The sequence below is a fragment of the Lithobates pipiens genome, unplaced genomic scaffold (genome assembly GCF_037356315.1).
Source record: "Lithobates pipiens isolate NorthernLeopardFrog02 unplaced genomic scaffold, aLitPip1_a1.2 Scaffold_23, whole genome shotgun sequence".
Classification (NCBI taxonomy): Eukaryota; Metazoa; Chordata; class Amphibia; order Anura; family Ranidae; genus Lithobates; species Lithobates pipiens.
The window spans coordinates 20,410,349-20,433,899 of record NW_027507785.1 but is presented as its reverse complement, the minus strand read 5'-3'; the positions used below and the strand labels follow the sequence as shown (position 1 = coordinate 20,433,899).

At 43.1% G+C, this 23,551-nt stretch overlaps 1 protein-coding gene across 1 annotated transcript; it reads right to left on the bottom strand.

Annotated features, from left to right (window-relative positions):
• Positions 1-14,691: 14,691 nt before the first annotated feature.
• LOC143927241 (olfactory receptor 1f45-like) lies at positions 14,692-18,381 on the bottom strand. Its single transcript, XM_077451242.1, has one exon. The coding sequence runs from the start codon at positions 16,581-16,583 to the stop codon at positions 15,657-15,659; it is 927 nt and encodes a 308-aa protein (XP_077307368.1). The 5' UTR covers positions 16,584-18,381; the 3' UTR covers positions 14,692-15,656.
• Positions 18,382-23,551: the final 5,170 nt, after the last annotated feature.

The window sequence follows — 23,551 nt, the reverse complement described above, 5'->3', positions numbered from 1 at the left end:
AAGAATTTCCTATCCGAAATACGAAGTTTCATTAGATGAGAAAGAGAGAAGCGGATTGTCTGCCATGCACCGCTGGTCCATTTTGCGCCTGCTCCTCCTGGGGCTGCTTATTATGAGGGGCTCCCACCATCCCTGTGCTATGCTGACTTCCTCCTGGGGCTGCTTATTATGAGGGGCTCCCACCATACCTTTGCTATGCTGATTTCTTCCGGGTGCTGTACCTCTGCTGTGCATATTATGAGGGGCTCCCACCATCCCTGTGCTGACATAAGCATAATGACGACAACTGATCCGAAATCCGAAATTCGTAAACAAAAGTTCATATTGCGTACAGAATTCGGACGCATGGCAATTTGTATTTCGGATCCTCCCGAATGTAAGAATTTTGGGAAACGAATTGCACATGTCTACTCTCTGCAGGCTGAAGACTGAGAGCTGAGCAATCAGTTATCAATCTTAGAGGCAGTGGGGGACAGCTGCAGGTAGGACCTGTGCTGCAGCCATTTAGGGATACATACATGAAGGGTTACAGACGTAGCTAAAGTCAGCAGTCTGATCTTTCAGGGGAACATGACAAAGTGCCGAGACATGGGTAGAGGCTACAGTCTGTCTCTTGAGAAAAGGAACATGACATTAACAGAGACATGGGTTAAGACAGTACTATAGCTCCCAGTAGAGGAATGTGATAGACTGTATACAGAGTCATGGGTGAAGGTGGAAGTTTAATCCTAGAAGGGGAACATAATTGACTATGGTCAGGTACATGTGTTGAGGAGAAAGCCTGGCTCCTTGTAGAACATCATTGACTATAGGCAGAGACATGAATGGAAGTGGCAGTATGCCTCCTAATAGGGGAACAATATTGACAATGGACAGAGGCACACGTGAAGTTGGACGTGAGGCCCCCCCTAGGAAACCATACCAGACCTCTTAGGCCTGGTATACATTTTAAGGGGGGTGCAAAAAATCCATATTAAACCCTTAATTTGTGCATGCAGCCTGATTGGCCAAGAAAGTGGAGGAGGATAAGCATGCACCCCAACTGAAACATACCAGACCACATGCCTTCACTATCGGAGGTGCCTTGCCAAGAGGGCCCTTTGTAATGAAAGCAAGGGCCTTTTTCCCACAACCCTTGCCCAGTGGTTGTTAGGGTCTGCTAGTGGGGGGATTATCTAAATTTGAAAGCCCCTTTTAATAGTAAGGAGCCCCCAGATACCATCCCCCCAACGTGAATGAGTAGAGGGTATAGAGAACCCCCTACTCATTCACAAAGAAAAAGAGCTGTAGCCTAGAAATAAAAACACCCAAAAGTTTGACAAGTCCTTTATTAAAAAAAGAAACATCCCAAGAGGTCCCTTGTAGTAAATCCACGGTCAGTGGGCCATATTTAGGCAATGATCTCAAGTCCTAGTCTGACCGATTGGACTGAGCGTTTTGTGCTTCTGATTGCTGGTGTGTGAGTAGTCAGCTTGACCATTATTAGAGAAACTTTATAATTGTATGTTGTAAATAATTGTAACTTGCTCCCCAATATTAATAGGATCTGCTGAAGAAGCCAATGGTTGACGAAAAACACATAGAGATCAGAGATCAAGACCAGCACTTTTTGGAATCTAGCCTAAAACAATTAAAATGATTATTGTTATACCTTTTCTGGATGTACTTTCATGTTTCACATGGGGCTAGGTCCTTATAGGTCTAATACACTCCAGTCCCATTGGGGAATTCAGGCTACACACATTACAAGTGTTTGTGGTTTTATATCAATTATATAAAATGTCATGGAATGTGTTTTGTGAATAAACTTTTGTATTTTTATAATCTTTTTGAGTACCCAGTTCCTTTACCTTGGGTTACAAGTGGCAGCCTATAAAGTCCCCTTTTCCTTTTTGTCCTTTTGTCCATTGAACAATTCAAACCCTGCATCATGCTTTGGGTGGGGACCACATCATCCCTTTGATCCCACTTTATCCACCCGTGGGAACATGGGGAAATAGACACACACGTTTGCTTGGGTTTTAAACTAGACCATGCATTCCTCAATAGATATAAGATCTACAAGGTGTACTGCATTATTAACCCTTTAAGGGTATCAAACAACAAGTTAAATCATATAATATAATATATTATAGCTTACCAGCCCTTATATGCTGGATTTTCTTTTTTTCTTGCTTTTTAGCTATTTTGTCACCTGCTGATCCTGCCAGCAAAACACTTCCTGGCCTAGGGAGATAAGGCTCACTCACCACATTGTAACTGTGGAGAACCAGAATTGTTACTATAGGTCAAGACTACAATCATTCCCCCTCCACTCCATCTCTTTTTTATAACACAGGGGAAATGTTCTGTAGCTCAGAGAGAATGCTAACTGATAATAGTCTAAAGAAACAGAGCACAGAAAATTATTAGCTCACAAAACAGATATTGTTTATTATGTGATCAGTTATTATCATATCATGTGGTCGCTACATGATCACAATGCCAACAAAGCTGTTATGAATTAATTTTATTCATAACAGTCATGATTCCTATAGTGATGCTGCGATTGTCCCACAGCTATCACATGGTACCTGAGCCAATCCCAGCACCCTGTACTATGTGATAGCTGTGGGCCAATCACAGCACAACTCCACAGTTCTCATGACAGTTCCAACCATTTCTGTTACAGTAACTCCCTGATCAGCCCCCCCATCACTATGGTGACACTGAACTGCTGTGTTGAAAATAAAAAAATAAAAAAACAAAACAAAATTGTATAAAAAGTTTAAAAAAATGAATACCATATATTTATTCATTTTTTTATCATACTGTCACCAGTCAGTATCTCTGATCACTGTCACACCAGTCATATGATGATGTTGTACTACACTGGTGACAGTATGTAAAAAATGTAAAACAAAATAAAATTATTAAATTTTTTCATTTACCAAGAAATTGTGACAAAAAAAATCACAGCTTCAAAAAGCTCACCATGCCTCTTACCAAATGCCTTAGGCTGATTCGGCCCCGCCACCTCTCTCTTGTGATTGGCAAATGGACTTTGAATGAGAGCGGTGGGGGGGGGGGCAATGGTGCCGCTGCTGTGTCTCACCCAAACAAGAGGGGGAGTCCCGGATGGCCGAGAGACTCGTGGACATCGCTGGATAGAGATGAGCTCAGGTAAGTATTAGAGAGTGCTGGGGAGGCTACTACACACAGACGGCTTTTTATCTTAATGCATAGAATGCATTAAAGTGGGGTACCCCCTAAAAAAAAAAAAATTTTTAAGTCAGCAGCTAAAAATACTGCAATAATAACCGGACACTTACCTGCCCCAGGGTCCAGCGATGCGGGGGAATGAAGCCTCCCCTCGCTCCCCGCTCCGCTCACAGCGCCGTCATTCGTACTGTGGGCACCCGGCTGTAGCTTCACAGCCGGGCACCCACTGCGCATGCTTGAGCGGCACAGGGCGCCGTGATACGCCGCACAGTCACCTGGGACACGTGACAGGTCCCAGGTGGCTGTGCGGCGCGAGGGGAAGTGATGTCACCAGCCCGGGCAAGGAAGAAGGCAGACTACGAGGGACCCCCTAGCAACAGGTATTTAGAGGTGAGTAAAAATGTTTTTTTTTTCAATTTTTTTTTTTTTTTTAAGAATTTTAAACAATTTTTTATTTTTTGGTGGCAACACCACTTTAAGATAAAAAAAAACTTCTGCCTTCATAACCACTTTCGATTATTTTCTATACACACTGTACCTGCTATATGTGCAATCTTCAGCACTGGCAACTTGGCTCTCTCAAAGTGGTTTTGTTTTGTTGGCATTTTTTTATTTAGTATTTGGACAAAACAGTCCTGTGATAAGTAATTACAATAGAGTCTGCAGACACAACAGAACATTATTTCATGTCTGGACTTCCATAAATGTGGCATTAAAAATTTCTTTCTCTAATTTTATCAATTTTATCAAATTTCATCCTCTTGGCATATTGCCAGTCTTTTTCAGGAAATCTGCCATCATACCTATCCATATTTTTTTAACTCATATTGTATTCTCTGTGTCACTCACCAGATACTGAAGCAATAGATTACTATACAAAGGTAGATCTCCGTTTATACTGTATGTCTTCTTTCAGAGAGTCATCAGGGAATGATTATTTTCCAAATTAATGTTTTCAGTATTCTCTTGTGTTTTTGCTTCAGTGTTTACCAAGGACTGTTGTAAATAATTAGAAAAATACAGATCTCATTTCCATATAATATATTGATTGATTTACTTTACCTGACACACAATTGCTACACATTTTCTCAACATTCTTTCTCTATTGTTATTCAGTAATATGGGTGGACAATGATAGCCACTGGCCCTGTCCCCAACCAACAATCCCACCTCACCTGGAATATAGATGCAGCACCCTTCTAGTATAAGATGTTAGGTAAATTTGTTTTTTTGGCTTGCTCTGTAATCAGAGGAGCAGTGATTGGTTGCCACAGGAAGTGCAGGAAATTCAAATACCAGCCTGAATATTTACTATGTGCTGGCCAATCCCTGGGGAGGGGTGTCCAGAAGGTGGTCTGGGAGGTGGTAAATAGCCTAAAGCCTTGAGGATATTGTCTTTTCCACTGTCAGGGATGTATCTGTGAACTTCAGGGGGCTGCTTGCCCCTAAAGCACCTCGTCCCTGAAGCACCTCTGGACTGAATGCTGGAATTCTCTATCAAGGGATTGAGTCTGAGGAGCTGGTTGCTTTGGGACCTGTGAGTAGATACTTGAAGAAAAAGAAGAGTGGCTGCACATCCAAAGGCTCCAAAATGACTGTATTGAAATCATTGTGATGACACCAAGGACACCAGAAAACAGTCACGTAGACACATTTCACACATACATCTTGTGTTTAATCATTACTGTTTTCTGGTGTCCTTGGTGTCATCACAGTGATTTCAATAAAGGCATTTTTGGACCTTTGGATGTGTCCTTCTTTTTCTTCAAGTATCCTACAGAGGTGAGCCGGGGTTGGCATTCCTTATTAGGTTTCAGTTGGGTTATTCTTTACACCGGGAGCAGCAGGTCCTTCTTCCTTAGAACCTGTGAGTAGATAACCTGACTGATATCCCAGCAAAGACATATCTCATGGTCCCCAGCTATGGAGTTCTAACTATTCTGGAGCTATCTCATGGTTCCCAGCTATGAGACTATAAAGGAGAAGTATAGCCTAAGCTTTTTTGGCTATATTTCTCCTATGGATCACAGGATTACAAACTCGGTTCAGCTGTGAAAAGATCCTGATCGATATTGGCCCAGAAGCCTGGACAGGTAGCTGGTTCACTCTCTCAGCAAACCACTAAGAGCCTGAGCCATCTGCTTCTGCCCTCTGCACAGCCCAGCACTCCAGTGAGTGCTGGAGGGGCAGAGCAGAAAGCCGTGATTGACCGTCACTGGCTCTCTGCTAGACATGGGCGCCGTCAATAAATTCGTTTCGTTCTGTTCCGTTTCGATTCGTATTAAAATTAATTCGTACTTCGTATTTCGTGTCCGAAATTCCGTTCCGTTTCGTTTCGAAATACGAATTGTCGTTAGGTTCGTTAACGTGTACGAACGTTCTTTGCGATGAATTTAAAGGCAAAAATATACCTAAATATGACAGTCGATGCTGATGGAAGTTTGGTTTTTATCCGAAATATGAAATTCCGTTGAAGAATTTCCTATCCGAAATACGAAGTTTCATTAGATGAGAAAGAGAGAAGCGGATTGTCTGCCATGCACCGCTGGTCCATTTTGCGCCTGCTCCTCCTGGGGCTGCTTATTATGAGGGGCTCCCACCATCCCTGTGCTATGCTGACTTCCTCCTGGGGCTGCTTATTATGAGGGGCTCCCACCATACCTTTGCTATGCTGATTTCTTCCGGGTGCTGTACCTCTGCTGTGCATATTATGAGGGGCTCCCACCATCCCTGTGCTGACATAAGCATAATGACGACAACTGATCCGAAATCCGAAATTCGTAAACAAAAGTTCATATTGCGTACAGAATTCGGACGCATGGCAATTTGTATTTCGGATCCTCCCGAATGTAAGAATTTTGGGAAACGAATTGCACATGTCTACTCTCTGCAGGCTGAAGACTGAGAGCTGAGCAATCAGTTATCAATCTTAGAGGCAGTGGGGGACAGCTGCAGGTAGGACCTGTGCTGCAGCCATTTAGGGATACATACATGAAGGGTTACAGACGTAGCTAAAGTCAGCAGTCTGATCTTTCAGGGGAACATGACAAAGTGCCGAGACATGGGTAGAGGCTACAGTCTGTCTCTTGAGAAAAGGAACATGACATTAACAGAGACATGGGTTAAGACAGTACTATAGCTCCCAGTAGAGGAATGTGATAGACTGTATACAGAGTCATGGGTGAAGGTGGAAGTTTAATCCTAGAAGGGGAACATAATTGACTATGGTCAGGTACATGTGTTGAGGAGAAAGCCTGGCTCCTTGTAGAACATCATTGACTATAGGCAGAGACATGAATGGAAGTGGCAGTATGCCTCCTAATAGGGGAACAATATTGACAATGGACAGAGGCACACGTGAAGTTGGACGTGAGGCCCCCCCTAGGAAACCATACCAGACCTCTTAGGCCTGGTATACATTTTAAGGGGGGTGCAAAAAATCCATATTAAACCCTTAATTTGTGCATGCAGCCTGATTGGCCAAGAAAGTGGAGGAGGATAAGCATGCACCCCAACTGAAACATACCAGACCACATGCCTTCACTATCGGAGGTGCCTTGCCAAGAGGGCCCTTTGTAATGAAAGCAAGGGCCTTTTTCCCACAACCCTTGCCCAGTGGTTGTTAGGGTCTGCTAGTGGGGGGATTATCTAAATTTGAAAGCCCCTTTTAATAGTAAGGAGCCCCCAGATACCATCCCCCCAACGTGAATGAGTAGAGGGTATAGAGAACCCCCTACTCATTCACAAAGAAAAAGAGCTGTAGCCTAGAAATAAAAACACCCAAAAGTTTGACAAGTCCTTTATTAAAAAAAGAAACATCCCAAGAGGTCCCTTGTAGTAAATCCACGGTCAGTGGGCCATATTTAGGCAATGATCTCAAGTCCTAGTCTGACCGATTGGACTGAGCGTTTTGTGCTTCTGATTGCTGGTGTGTGAGTAGTCAGCTTGACCATTATTAGAGAAACTTTATAATTGTATGTTGTAAATAATTGTAACTTGCTCCCCAATATTAATAGGATCTGCTGAAGAAGCCAATGGTTGACGAAAAACACATAGAGATCAGAGATCAAGACCAGCACTTTTTGGAATCTAGCCTAAAACAATTAAAATGATTATTGTTATACCTTTTCTGGATGTACTTTCATGTTTCACATGGGGCTAGGTCCTTATAGGTCTAATACACTCCAGTCCCATTGGGGAATTCAGGCTACACACATTACAAGTGTTTGTGGTTTTATATCAATTATATAAAATGTCATGGAATGTGTTTTGTGAATAAACTTTTGTATTTTTATAATCTTTTTGAGTACCCAGTTCCTTTACCTTGGGTTACAAGTGGCAGCCTATAAAGTCCCCTTTTCCTTTTTGTCCTTTTGTCCATTGAACAATTCAAACCCTGCATCATGCTTTGGGTGGGGACCACATCATCCCTTTGATCCCACTTTATCCACCCGTGGGAACATGGGGAAATAGACACACACGTTTGCTTGGGTTTTAAACTAGACCATGCATTCCTCAATAGATATAAGATCTACAAGGTGTACTGCATTATTAACCCTTTAAGGGTATCAAACAACAAGTTAAATCATATAATATAATATATTATAGCTTACCAGCCCTTATATGCTGGATTTTCTTTTTTTCTTGCTTTTTAGCTATTTTGTCACCTGCTGATCCTGCCAGCAAAACACTTCCTGGCCTAGGGAGATAAGGCTCACTCACCACATTGTAACTGTGGAGAACCAGAATTGTTACTATAGGTCAAGACTACAATCATTCCCCCTCCACTCCATCTCTTTTTTATAACACAGGGGAAATGTTCTGTAGCTCAGAGAGAATGCTAACTGATAATAGTCTAAAGAAACAGAGCACAGAAAATTATTAGCTCACAAAACAGATATTGTTTATTATGTGATCAGTTATTATCATATCATGTGGTCGCTACATGATCACAATGCCAACAAAGCTGTTATGAATTAATTTTATTCATAACAGTCATGATTCCTATAGTGATGCTGCGATTGTCCCACAGCTATCACATGGTACCTGAGCCAATCCCAGCACCCTGTACTATGTGATAGCTGTGGGCCAATCACAGCACAACTCCACAGTTCTCATGACAGTTCCAACCATTTCTGTTACAGTAACTCCCTGATCAGCCCCCCCATCACTATGGTGACACTGAACTGCTGTGTTGAAAATAAAAAAATAAAAAAACAAAACAAAATTGTATAAAAAGTTTAAAAAAATGAATACCATATATTTATTCATTTTTTTATCATACTGTCACCAGTCAGTATCTCTGATCACTGTCACACCAGTCATATGATGATGTTGTACTACACTGGTGACAGTATGTAAAAAATGTAAAACAAAATAAAATTATTAAATTTTTTCATTTACCAAGAAATTGTGACAAAAAAAATCACAGCTTCAAAAAGCTCACCATGCCTCTTACCAAATGCCTTAGGCTGTCTACTTTCCAAAAAGGGGTAATTTCAGGGGTATTTGTACCAGTGGTGGAACTACCAGGATCCGTCACTGTGGGGGGGCCCAAGACAACAGGAACATGTAAAAAGCACACCACAAAATAGCTGTTTAGTGGGCATCAGCGGTGGGAACTCAATGTGCATGTGCGGGACTTTAAATGCAGTCAGAGGTGGCGGTAAGGCTGAGTGCGGAGGAGGCAATGCTTGACTACATCCGAGGCGCCTAACAAGGAGATAGTAAGCTACAATATATAAGTTCCTTTCTGCAGTAACGGTGTGTCTATAGAGGGCGCAGGAGCACCACCCCCTCTCTCCTGCACCCGTCAATCTCCAATAGATAGATTCATGCATTGCATGAATCTATCTATTGTCGCCGCTGCCACCCCCTATTCAGGGGTCTGGCCCCGTGTCGGGCACCAGGCATCTGAATTACAGCGGCGGGGATGTTTTTGGAAGTGCCTGATTAGAGTTGTTGGCTCTAATAGGCATCCTGATTAGAACCATGGGCTCTAATAGGCTTCCAAATCAGTAAACAGCAGATGCACTGCTGTGCTTTGGCTGTGTACACAGGGTTGTGTTAGGGAATCAAATAAGTCTCTTCCCTAACACTGACCCGCCTCTCAGCCAATCCGGTGCCACCGGGTTGGGTTACCTCTCACCTGATTGTCTGAAGCCACAGGCGCTGTGATTGGATGCCTATCAGGCATCCAATCATAGCAGAAGAGGACAGGAGAAGACACAGAGGGCTCGGAGGGAGCGCGGAGGACAGTACTGACCCGAGACAGGTAAGTGCCACGCGGGGGGGGCACACTGGCACCATTTGATGGGGCAAACTGGCAGCAATTGATGGGGCAAACTGTCGTCAATTGATGGGGCAAACTGGCAGCAAAGGATGAGGAAAACTGGCGGCAATTGATGGGCACACTGGCGGCAATTGATGGTTACAGTAGCTGCGTTTGATGGCACAGTGGTGGCAATTTATGAGTACAGTGGCTGCATTTGATGGGCACAGTGGCTGCGTTTGATGACACAGCGGCTGCATTTGATGGGCACAGTGGCTGCATTTGACGGGCACAGTGAGGCTGTAATTCATGTTTTCAGTTTGTTTGCACCTCCCCAAAAATTTTGTGCACCAGCTGCCACTGCCTTTCTGCTTGCTACACTGCCACAGTAAGTATTAGTATGCTGGACTTGAGCAAAAATTAGGCAATACTGAACCGTTTTGGAGGAGCGTTGAGCTTCAATCTGCCTAATTAAGTAAAGCAAAGCATGATGAAGAGGGAGTGTGGCAACCCATTCTTAGTGTTTTTCCGATCTTCCCATACATGAAGCTTGTATGTATGTGGCACATCCCCTCCTCCATAAGTGGAAAATGCCAATCCACCTGGCCAAGCCCTGTAAATGGATTACCTTGCCAAATCCTGGTGCTAAAGAGTGACTGTTGCCCCAAACTGTGGTACTTACTTTAAGGGACCTTGGAGCCCAGCAATATAGCCTGCATGTCTTATTACTGCTTCACTTTAGCTTTCCCTGCTATCAGACAATTTTGCATTGATGTTAATCAACTATTTCATGCAGTCGATGCAGGCCTGCAATGGCCTGCAATGCCTTTCTATTAAAGGTAATTTGGGCCAGTATATTTTGATTTATGAGAGCAGTCTTTAAGATTTACCAGGATATAATAAATGCTGAGATATCTGGTTACTTATAGTTTTATACTCCAGCTAGAGTTGCCACCTGTTCCCTTTAAACCCAAACACATATGCATTACACAGGTTATGAGGCTAATTTAATGCAGATAAGGCACCAAGTGAGTGTAATTACCACCTTAATAAGCCACAGAACCTGTGTAATTAATATGTGTTTGGGTTTAAAGGGATGAGGTGGCAACCCTAACTCCAGCACTTTAGGAGAATATCCTGATGGATCTAGTGGCAATATTTATTAATTTGGTAGTGTGCTACAAACAGGGGCGGACTGACCATTCACCCACTCGGGCACTGCCCGAGGGCCCCGGGCCACTGGGGGGCCCCATCAGGGTTGCCAGCCTTAGTAAAACCAGGGACAGTATGTAAAAATCTGTGTTTTTTTTTTACATCTGTTTCTGAAATGTCCCTTACCGACATCCTTTTGGTCTAAAAATCCAGAGATTATAGCTGCCCCACCTCTCCAGTACCTTTTCAGCCAATAGAAACATGTCTGTGTATACTGTGTGTACATGTATGTGTATACTTTGTGATTGTATACTGTGTGTGTGTATACTGTGTGGCCACATAATCTCTGATTGCCTGGAGGCCCCAAAATCTCCTATTGCCCGGGGGCCCCTATGAGTTGTCAGTCCGCCCCTAGCTACAAATTTCCTGTCTGGATTTTGTTCTTAAGGTTAACAACGTTGTCACTTAAGGTGAAGGGTGAAGGTATTATATGTGGTTCTGTAGATATAATAATTGCATTTATCATAGTTTTGTAACTTTTCATTTTTTTTATTATGAATGAATTATGAGAGTATATAGTCACACTAATTTGGATCTTAGGGAGTACCTACTTTCTCCAAGAGTTCTATTCTTGGGTATATTTCCTAACATATGAATGTTATTGCCCTGCTTAACTTAGTATTGTCCGCAAATACAGAGATTGAACTATTTACCCCATCCTCCAGGTCGTTTATGAACAAAATAAATAGGATTGGTCCCAGCACAGAACCCAGGGGGACCCCACTAAATGATTCTTTATGAATCCATGCTGATTACTGCTAATGATACCGTTCTCATTGCTAAAATCTTGTATATAGTCCCTTATCATCTCCTCCAAGAGCTTGCATACTATTGATGTTAGGCTAACTGGTCTGTAATTCCCAGGGATGTATTTTGGGCCCTTTTTAAATATTAGTGCTACATTGGCTTTTCTCCAATCACCAGGTACCATTCCAGTCAGTAGACTGTCGGTAAAAATTAGGAACAATGGTCTGGCAAATACTTGACGGAGTTTCCCAAGTACCCCTCGGATGCAAGCCATCTGGTCCCATTGATTTATTAATGTTAAGTTTCCCCAGTCTAATTTTAATTCCGTCCTCTGTTAACCATGGTGATGTTTCCTGTGATGTGTCAGAAGGATAAACACTGCAGATTTGGTTACTGAAGCCCCCCGATTCCCTCATGAAGACTGAGGAGAAGAATAAATTCCATACCTTTGCCATCTCCCCATCCTTTGTAACCAGATGTCCTTCCTCATTCTTTATGGGGCCAATATGGTCGGTCCTCCCTTTTTTACTGTTTACATACTTAAAGAATTCCTTGGGCTTTTTTTTCGCTCTCCTCTGCTATGTGTTTTTCGTGTTCTATCTTAGCCGCCTTAATTGCACCCTTACATTTCTTGTTGCATTCTTTATAAAGTCTGAATGCAGATGATGATCCCTCAACCTTGAATTTTTTGAAGGCCTTCTCCTTTGCTTTTATTTGCATTTTTACATTGGATTTAAGCCATACAGGACTTTTGTTCGCTCTTTTAAATGTATTACCCAATGGAATGCATTGCCTAATCCCCTTATTTAATATGCTTTTAAAGCAAACCCATCTCTCCTCCGTGTTCTTTGTTCCAAAGATTTTATCCCAATTCATGCGTTCTAACAATGTTTGTAGTTTAGGGAAGTTGGCTCTTTTGAAATTCAGTGTCTTTGTATTCCCCTTATGTTTCCTATTTGTGTGATTTATACTGAAGCCAATTGACCTGTGATCGCTGTTTCGTAAATTGCCCCGTATTTCCACATCCATGATCAGGTCTGTAGTGTTGGTGATCAGTAGATCCAGTAACGCTTTATTTCTAGTTGGTGTGTCTACCATCTGAACCTTGAAATTGTCCTGCAAGACATTTAGGAACTGACGAGCCTTAGACGAATAAGTGATTCCCTCCGCCCAGTCTATGTCTGGCTAACTAAAATTCCAAATTATGATAACATTTCCTATCCTTGCTGCTAATCCAACTTGTGATAGGAGATCCATCTCCCTCTCCTCCCTCATATTAGGGGGCCTATAGCATACTCCCAGTAATATTCCCCCTTAGATTCATCCCTTTGAAGCTCTACCCATAAGGATTCCACCTCCTCCCTAGCCCCTTTAGTGATGTCATCTCTCATATTCACTTGTACATTATTCTTGATATATAGGCATATATACTTACCTTGAGTTTATGTGCTTTAGTCAACCTACAACTAATGCCTCCAGTACTACCCTCTGGAATATGTTCCACGCTGACTATCTCTACCTCTGGAACCTCCCCCCATTGCCTAGTTTAAAAACCCCTCTAATTTCTTGGCCATCTTTATTCCCAGCAGATCTGCACCCTCTTCATTTAGGTGCAGTCCGTCCCTTCTATAGTACTGGTGATCTACTGAGAAGTTGGTCCAGTCCTCCAGGAACCCAAACCCCTCCTTACTACACCAGCTCTTCAGGCACTTGTTTACTTCCCTAATCTCCCTCTGCCTTTCTGGTGTGGCTTGATGTACCGGTAGTATTCCTAAGAACACTACTTTGGAGGTCCTTTTCCTCAATTTAGCTCCCAAGTCCCTAAAATCGTTCTTTAGGATACTCCTTCTGCCTCTGACTTTGTCATTGGTGCCAACGTGCGCCATGACAGCTGGGTGTTCCCCAGCCCCTCCCAGTAATCTGTCCACCAGATCCATGATGTGCCGAACCCAAGTACCCAGGAGAACAACATACAGTTCGGGGCTTCAGGTCTTTGTTACAGATTGCCCTCTCTGTCCTTCTAAGAATTGAGTCCCCCTACCACCAGAATCGGTCTTTCCTTTCCCTTTGCTTCCCCCCCCCCCCCCTCACTCTCACTGGAAGTGTTCTTTCCTCGGCAGCTAGGAGAGTCCCTCAGCTCCAGCAGTGCTGGTCCCTGACTGGTTTCACCAATGTCACCCAACGGAGTGTACTTATTGGGATGCTCCTGCCCTGCACCAGCCTCCCTGGCACTTCCCCCTCTACCCTTCCTGACTGTCACCCATCTACTCTTTCCTAGTGCCTGCACCTCTTTGTCTCCACCTGCCTCTTCTTAATTAGAGTTTGAACACTGCTGATTGGCATTCTCAATTCCTTGGATATCTCTTTATATCCCTTTCCTGTTTTATACAGTTCAACTTCCTTTTCCTGCAGATCCTTTGACAATTCCTTTGTGTCAACTTTTGTACATGTTATCAGGCCAAAATCACCAGGGTATGTAAACTTTTAATCAGGGTAATTTGGGTAGTTTCTGTTGTCATTATGATTTAAAAAGAGTAAACACAGTTGATTGATAATAAATGGCTTCAGCCAAACACTAATCATGAGTGAAAGAAAAGTTTTTGTGTTATCATATTCTCTGTAAAATGGCCAAGAAATCATAAATTGTACCAGGGTATGTAAACTTATGAGTACAACTGTATACATTATATTGACAAAAAATATTGGGGCGCCTGCCTTTACACGCACATAAAATTGAATGACATCCCAGTCTTAGTCCATAGGAAGCGCATTTGTGAGGTCAGGCACTGATGTTGGAGAGAAGGTCTGGCTCTCAGTCTCCACTCTAACTCATCGCAAAGGTGTTGTATCGGGTTGAGGTCTGGACTCTGTGAAAGCCAGTCAAGTTCCTCCACCCCAAACTTGCTCATCTATGTCTTTATGGACCTTGCTTTGTGCACTGGTGTGCAGTCATGTTGGAACAGGAAGGAGCCATCCCCAAACTCTTCCCACAAAATTGGGAGCATTAAATTGTCCAAAATGTCTTGGTATGCTAACGCCTTAAGAGTTCCCTTCACTGGAACTAAGGGGCCAAGCCCAACCCCTGAAAAACAACCCCACACCATAACCCCCCTCCCCCCCTATTAAATGGTTTGGACCAATGCACAAAGCAAGGTCCATAAAGGCATGGATGAGAGAGTTTGGGGTGTAGGAACTTGACTGGCCTGCACAGAGTCCCGACCTCAACCTAATAGAACACCTTTGTGATGAATTAGAGCGGAGACTGCGAGCCAGGCCTTCTCGTCCAATATCAGTGCCTGACCTCACAAACGCACCGCTGGAAGAACAGTCAAACATTTCCATGGACACACTTCTAAACCTTGTAGATATCCTTCCCAGAAGAGTTCAAGCTGTTATAGCTGCAAAGGATGGGCCAACTCAATACTGAACCCTACGGACTAAGAGTGGGATGCCATTAAAGTTCATGTGCATGTAAAGGCAAGTGTACCAATACTTTGTACAATATAAGGTATATACCATTGCTTTTAGATATAACTTTCACACAAACCAATTAATATACTAATACTAATATATATTCATTTGGGTACAGTGTTGCATGTCCGAGAAATTGCCAGTTAAGCTAGCAAATAATGTCCTGGTCATGAAGGGGGTAAAATCTTCCAAAGGTCAAGTTATTAAATAGGCAAGAAAGTTTTGGCCTTAGATTACAGAAGACATAAAAAAATTAACACAATTAAAAAAAAAAAAATCGAAATTCTACACAGTAGGTCTAAGCCCTTGTACACACGGTCGGAGATTCCGACGGAATGTGTCCGATCGGACCGTTTTGTCGGATATTCCGACTGTGTGTGCTCTACATTGGACTGTTTCCGTCGGAGTATCCAACGGACCAAGTTTTCCAACTTGGTAAAATTTTCAGACAAAATGCTCCGATCGGACATACTTCGATCATGTGTAGAGAATTCCGATCGGACAAAGTGCCACGCATGCTCAGATCAAATTCCTACACCAAAGCTATTGGCTACTAGCCTGAACGTAGTCCCGTCGTAACGAAATATCGTCATCACGTCGGATTTTCCGCCAACTTTGTCCGACCGTGTGTATACAACAGTTTCGGACAAAATCCGACGGATTTGGTTGCCGGAATCTCCGACCGTGTGTACAAGGGCTAAGTGCCTAAAATTCTACTTAGTACCACAAAACACGAGCAGGGCTAATTAATAAGCTATGAAAAGCATTGCATAAAGAGATTCTTCAGAGCCTCTTTCACATCTCTGTTCCTTAGGCTGTATATAAAAGGATTCAGCATAGGTGTGATGATGGTGTAAGCCATGCTAATAATGCGATCGTACCGGGAGGAGTAGTCTGATGGAGGACGGAAGTAAATGAAAATGTCGGTAACATAGAACAGACAAATGACCATGAGATGAGAAGAGCAGGAGGAAAAGGCCTTGCTTCGGCTACTCTTAGTTTCCATTTTCATTATAGCCCATCCAATGAGCACATAGGAGATGAGTATGAAAAGGAACGGAATAATGACAACCATAGAACCTTCGGTGAATATTAGAAGCTCAGCCAGGGAAGTACTGGAGCAGGACAGTTTGATGAGCGGTGTGACATCACAGAAGAAGTGGTGGATAAGTTTGTCCCCACAGTAAGTTAAATGTGACAGAATATAAGTGTGCAATAATGAATGTAGAGAAGCTGCCACCCAGCTGGTACAAACCAGAATGACCATAACCTTATCATTCATTAACAATATGTAGTTTAAAGGAATACAAATAGCCAAATATCGATCAAATGCCATGACCGACAGAAGAAAAATCTCAGTGGTGCCAAGAAACACGAAGAAGTACATCTGTAGGAAACAGCCAAGGAAGGAGATGGAAGTCGATCCATGAAGAATGCTGGAGAGAAGCTTGGGAACCGTCACTGTGGAGAAAGTGATGTCCACTACCGACAGGTTCCCTAAGAAAAAATACATTGGAGTGTGCAACTGCTGAGAAAGTTTAATAGAACTTAGTAAAAGAAAGTTAGCAGCCCAGGTAAGTGTGTATATAGCTAGAATGGCGGAGAAGAGAACAGCATGGTTGTAGTGAAAGTCTGAGAAGCCAAGAAGGGTAAAACTGGAGGTTAGGTTTACTTTTTCCATTGAAACGTGTCTAGGAGTCAGCAAGGTGAAAGAAAAATAGAGACCACCAAACTACTACAAGGAACATGGAGGTCACCTTTACAGCAGGACATCCAACCTCAACATAAGAAGCTTCCTACATTTTGCTATTGCTCCCAATAACTAACAGAAACCCAAAGTCCCTTCAATATTCTACAATGTAATATCTATCCAAGTGACGTCCTATCTTCAGGAGAATTCCAGTTGTCCAACCTATCACCGTAGCTGAAATAGGGTAGTGTATTCCTTATCTGGCTTTGGGAATCGAATAAATCTAAATAAATGTATCCTAGAAGGCAATACAAAAATGTGCAAATAACCAGAACCAGAAAGGTGGGGAGGAGAACAATGAAGATTAAAGAACCTAAGAAGAACAAAGTTGGAGGTTTGATTGACTTTTTTTTATTTTATCTGATTTGATTTTCCTTTAAAATTAGCTATAATGTAATACCTTTTTTCATTTATATACAGTTTCCTGATAATGGGACACTAGGAACAGTATTTTAAATAACTGTTAACATTTTTTAAACAATTGAGAAGCAGTTTCTATAGAAGACCATTGCACATTTTTACTGCTCAATATCTTCTGCAGTTTCCAGCCACAAGGGGAGCCAGTGAGCTTTGCTCTACCAAAACTGGAGAGTGCAAAATCTGGTGCAACCAGAGCAGCCAATCAGCTTCCAGGTTTTATTGTCAACGCTTAAATGAATAAGCTGAAATTAGATGCTGATTGGGGGACTGAGGAGGGCTGCTGCACACAGAAGGTTTTTTATCTTAATGCATTAAATGCATTAGGATAAAAAAAAACAAAAAAAAAAACTTCTGATTTTAAAACCCCTATAAGCTTCAAGAAAAAAAAAAACTGGAAGCTGATTGGATTCTATGCACAGCTACACCAGATTTTGCGCTCTCCTGTTTTAGTAAATCAATCTCATTGTGTGCTCTGTACAGTATATACAAAGCTATTTATTAATTTATTTATATTAAATTTAAAATATTACATTTTAAATATTAAATGTAGCTTTTTCTCATTCTTGGTAACCAATTCACTGCTGTGTATTAGAGACTGTAGAAGGTTAGACTTTATTATTTTGTTAAATTGTCTTACTCAATTTAAAACCGAACTTCTCAAGCTTGTCTCCAGGACTTTTCCCGAGTCTCTCCCACCCTATGTAATTCCCTACCCCAATCTGTCTGACTATCTCTTACTCTGTTCGTTCAACCGATCCCTGAAAACCCTTCTCTTCAGAGAAGCCTATTCTGTCCCCACCTAGCAACTATACTTTTATTTTCTCCATCAGCTCATCCCCCACAGCTATTACCCTTTATATCACTTGACCCTCCCTCTTAGTTAGTAAGCTCTTAGAAGTAAGGCCCTCTGATTCCTAACGTATTAAATTGTATTGAAAGGGCTCATACACATTGCATCTCGAAGAAGCTCGAAGAAGGGGCTCCTACAGGCTTTTGAGCTTTTATGAGCGCAATTTTTTTTCTGAATGGAAACTTTGCTCCATGTTAGCCAATGTGTCCATGCATACTATAGCTTTTCAGAAGTTTACAAGCATATCTTCTTACAAGCAGAACAAAAAAAACACTTCTTTAGAGGAGCTTTCAACCAGAGAAGATATCTAGCAATAATTTTATTTTTTTCACGCCTTTAGCCTATGTATTGTCGTAAGGAGCTGAGCTTCTATCTCCTCATTGGTGGCCTCCACCATCCTCCAGTAATGAATTTGTTTAAACACATATTAATGTATCATTGCCTTTTTTCTTTTGTTGACAGAAGGCATGAAATTTACCAGTCATAGAGAGCTCTCCATATATAAGGTGTGCTTTTCTTTCCCCAGAGAGCTGAGTGACACCAGAGGATGTTGTATTTCACAATTAAATATATTTTCAGAATTCTCTTGTGTTTTTGCTCCAGTTGTTAACAAGCAGGAATGTTATAAACACTGATAATAATATTGGTGTCATTTTCCCAAAGTACATCACTGTTTTCTTTATTTTTTTTAATGAAATTATTTCTAATAATGCAATCTATAAAGCATAGATTGATAGAGATTAGCCCTTTCATGACTAAGCCTATTTTTGATATTTAGTGTTTACAAGTTAAAATACATATTTTTTGCTAGAAAATTACTTGGAACCCCCAAACATTATATATATATATATATATATATATATATATATATATATTAGCAGAGACTCTAGAAAATAAAATGGCGATTGTTGCAATATTTTATGTCACACGGTATTTGTGCAGCGGTGTTTTAAACAAAACTTTTTGGAAAAAGGGACACTTGAATTTTGAAAAAAATGAAACAGTAAAATTAGCCCATTTTTTTTTGCAAAATGTGAAAGATAATATTACGAGTAAATAGATAGCAAACATGTCACGCTTTAAAATTGCACGCACTCGTGGAATGACGACAAACTACGGTACCTAAAAATCTCCATAGGCGACGCTTTAAAAAAAAAATCTGGTTACCAGGTTAGAGTTAAAGAGGAGGTCTAGTGCTAGAATTATTGGTCTCGCTCTGATGAGCGTGGCGATACCTCACATGTGTGATTTGAACACCGTTTACATATGCGGGCGCGACTTCCGTATGCGCTTTCTTTGCTGCGCGAGCTCGCGGCGACAGGGGCGCTTTAAACATTTTTTTTTCTTATTTATTTTAAAATTAATAAATTGTTTAAAAAAAAAAAAATGTTTGATCACTTTTATTGCTGTCACAAGGAATGTAAACATCCCTTGTGACAGTAATAGGTGGTGACAGGTACTCTTTATGGAGGGATCGAGGGTCTAAAAGTCCCCCTATCCCTCCTTTACACTTCAAAGTATTCAGATCACCATTTTCGGCGATTCTGAATACTGTATTTTTTTTTAAACCGGCGCCGTTGGCAGCCGAGTAAACGGGAGGCGACGTCATGACGTCGCTTCCCTGTTTAGGATTAGGAGACTGGAATGAAGCCGCTTATGGCTTCAAGCCATAAGCTCTCTAGCCACCAGAAGCAGCGGATGTTTGATCGAGGCTCCCGATTGAACGGGAACCCCGGTAAGAGCTGCGGGAGGGGGGATGTCCCCTCCCGCTCCTCCGGCATAACAGCCGAGTGGCTTTTGGCCGCATCAGTTGTTATGGCTGGAAAGCCAATCGCCCTCTCTGAAAAACGATACCGGGATGATGCCTGCAGGTGCGGGCATCATTCCGGTATACCCCCCGAAAGCCGAGTGCGCACATCTGCGTAGGCTCAGTGGGAAGGGGTTAAGAAACATATACATGTAGAGGCGGGCTCCTGAAGAGCACGTGCTATGTGTTTTTGAAAATTACACTTTACCCAAACTACAGTTTGGTTTGGGTCTATTTGCCTAAATTAGACTTTTGTATCAGTCTGACTGGACTGTGAGATGTTCAGCCTGGCCACAGGGGGCACTGTCTCGGATGGCAGGCGTGGAACTATGATCTGGTCAGGCGCTTAAGTTACTCTCTTTCGGAGCCAGGTCAGTGGGAGTGGCCCTCTCGCTGTGCCCTCTGGGAGAGGGTATTTAAGATACGGACATCATGTGGTTCGGGGTTCCGGTCCAGTTTGATGTGCTGACTACTTGGTCCTGGTCCTCCTGACCAGCCCCCAGGAAGGCTATGGCCTGGGGTGTGGATCCACCCGACTTTGAAGCCTCGGGGCTGGCTAGCCCAGGGCAAGGAAACTAAAGGAGGATTCTGAGGTGGTTGGGTGCCGTCTCTGGTTCGGGAGAGACCCATTGTACTTCGAGCATTGCAGGGGAGGAGTCTTTAGAAGAACACCATGTACGGGTTGGTTTTCTTAACAAGAGCCTGGAAGGGCTGAAGTCACCGAAAGAATCCGGTCTTGTGGATATCGCCAAGCAGGCTGAAAGATCCAGGTATCCTACAAGTGTTTTACAGCTTCACTTCCCTACGTGTTCTGAAACAACATCTGTGACAAAGACTTTGTTCCTGAGTAAGCACCCTGTTGGATGCTAGGTCTTGTGAGAGAGGGACTGTCCAACCTGAGTGTTCATCCAGCTGCGAATGGCTATTCTCTGGGTGCAGTCAAAGTAAGCAACTTCTTTAATGTTTTTGGACTTTGACATTGAGAGTCCCTGAACTTTCCTTTCCAACTTTATGATCCCAAGTTGAAAGACTGTTCAATAGTTTGAGTTTTTGCAAATAAAATCCATTCAAGTGGATCTATTGTCAGTCTCAAGTTACTGGGTCATCTACCACGGGACATCCCCTAGACGTGTCACAAGGAGAATGGAAGGTAACGGTAAGCCCAAAAATAACCAGCAGCTCCTTCGGGGGTTAGTGCTACATACAGTAACTGAAATTATGGAAAAATTTAAATCTGCCAATGATTCTAATTTAAAGTGTGTGTAAAGTGCATGTAACATTGATTAGCAAAAAGTTTTTCCTGACAGACTCCATGGCAGCCAACATGTGGGTTTAGTTCCGCCTCTACTACCCTACCTTATAGGACGCTACTCCCATAAATCTTTGCTCCCTGCCAGAGGCCATGTTCTTTTTTTGTCCTCCTCTGAAGGACCTAGCTATTGGTCTTCCTACCTGAAATTTTTTTATCTCCTGCGATCTGGACCGGCCGATCGACTATTATGTGTTAGGAGTCGCACGATTCCAATAAGCCCTAGCTACTAGCAGGGTATGGAATGGGCATATGGAAGAGGCGCTGAAGATGGTGTAGTCCTAGCCGCTGGCAGGCAAAACCGCGCACTGGTCGTTCAGCCTAGCTACTAGCAGGTGGCCCCTTGCCCTACAAGTCTGGCATGTGTGTGTCTTACCTTCGGCCTGGTATTGATCGCGGCAGGAGTGGTGAGTTTGTTCCTCGTATCTATGGCAGCAGTTTTTGTGAATTTTTTTGTTTGTTTCATGTCCCTGTGGTATTTTTTCTGTGTTTCCCACACACGCTGTTGATTGCAGCGTGTCTGGCTGGCATGGCGGCTGGTGCCTCTGCGTTCCAGCCACCGATTCACTTCCTCATTCATCCCTGTGGCCATTCTGCGCATGCGCAAGTCCAGGGCAAGAACGAGGCTTGGTCCGTGCATTCACGTAGTGGTAATCGTGCATGCGCTCTAGAGCCGGGACCGACGGGGCGCTGAAATCACAGGGGCGCTGGTTTTAAAAGGAGAAAATAGCCTGCAAGCTTGGGAATGCTTGCAGGCTTGTAGCAGTGACTTCCCCTTTCCCTTATTTTGCCATTTGAGGTAAGGGACCTATAGGGGACCGGTATGTTTGCCTGTTTGACTACTTCTTTTTCTCCTAACCAGGCTGTTTTCTTTCAGCCCTGATAGAAGCCTTCCAGGACCCTGGACCCGTCACTGACTGCTAGTGGCCAGCCCTCTCGCAGCAGATATATGGTAGGGGGGTTTCCCTTGGTGTGCCTGCTGGGGGGGATAGATGGAGCATCAGTCTATGTTGCCTCCATTTACACAGATGGTCCTTTCTTTTTGTTCTTTCTGTCAGCCCTTCTAGGTCTATCCAACAACGGAGTTCATGCAGAGGATGAGATTTTCATCAAAATCCCATCGCCGGCATTCCTCTTCCAGATCCAGACACCACGGTTCTCCCTCAAGACCTAGTCACCATAGCCGGGAACCATCTCGCCCTTCCACGGGTCACTCCAGTCATGCAGCCAAAGGAGTCTGCTGGAGGTGCAGGGCACATGTTCCTGTGGGCAAATCCCTCTGTGATACCTGCTATGTAAAACCAACAGGCGAAAGAGGTGGTTCGGACCAGCAACTAAAGTCTCTGGTTGAGAAGATGGTTAAAGAAAGTCTGAAAAAGGTGGAGCCCCCCCCAAGTGTCTCCCACAGAGTCTACACGCTCTCCAGGGAGAGATACTCAGGCTCAAGACACTTGGGAGTCCTCTTTACCTAGCCATCCATTCGCTGTTCCCTCGGATAGTGATTCTGAGGAAGAAGATCCCGGCACCGGATTTGACTTTGCTCTGCTCCCTCCTTTGGTTAAGGCCATAAAGGAAACTTTAAACTGGGAAGAGCCAGTGACGGCTCCTGCGAAGCAAACAATTAAAGAAGGAATGTATCAACTTTCCTTTTCTCTCTGAATTAGGTGAAGTTATCACGGACAAGTGGGGAAAAGTAGAGAAGAACTCCCTTCTCTCTAAAATTCTGAGGCTTTATCCCTTCAAAGAAGATGAAGTTAAACAATTGTAATCAGCCCCTCTAGTGGAAGCAGCCATGATGAGGTTGGTCAGACATGTGACCCTTCCTCTGGAAGACACGGTCTTATTCAGAGATGCCTTGGATAGATGGATAGACCCTGACTTGAAGCGGTTCTATCTTATGGCAGGCATGGCCTGTAAGCCAGCCTTAGCTCTGGCTGCCCTGTCTAGAGCTATGGAGATTTGGTCCGACAATGTGGATGAGACACTCAGAAATGTCTTGGAAGATTTGGCCAAGAGTTCACCCATTCAAGAGTTGAGGTTGGCATCAGCTTTCTTGTGGGAGGCCTCAATTAATATTATCCACCTGGTGGCTCGGGTTATGTTATGTCATGTCATGAGGGGTTCCCTCCTCTGGTGGCTTCAATGGGAGAACCTACGCAATTGTCACTCCATCCTTCCAATCACGTGGATCACAGTGACATCAGATGCCAACAACAGAGGTTGAGGTGCTCATTGTCTAACGGAAGTGGCTCAGGGCACTTGGAATTTTCCCTCTCTGGGAATAGTGTTGAATATCCTAGAGTTACGAGCAGCATTTCAGGCACTGCAGCGTTTCATCATCTGATAACAGGGGCATCTGTAGTACTCAGATTGGAAAACACGACGGCAGTAGCCTATATAAGGAAACAGGGGGGTACCAGAAGTCTGTCTCTTCTACAGGAGGTGGAACCAATCATGATATGAACACAGAAGAATCTGGTCGACTTAACGGCAACCTATGTTCCTGGAACTCT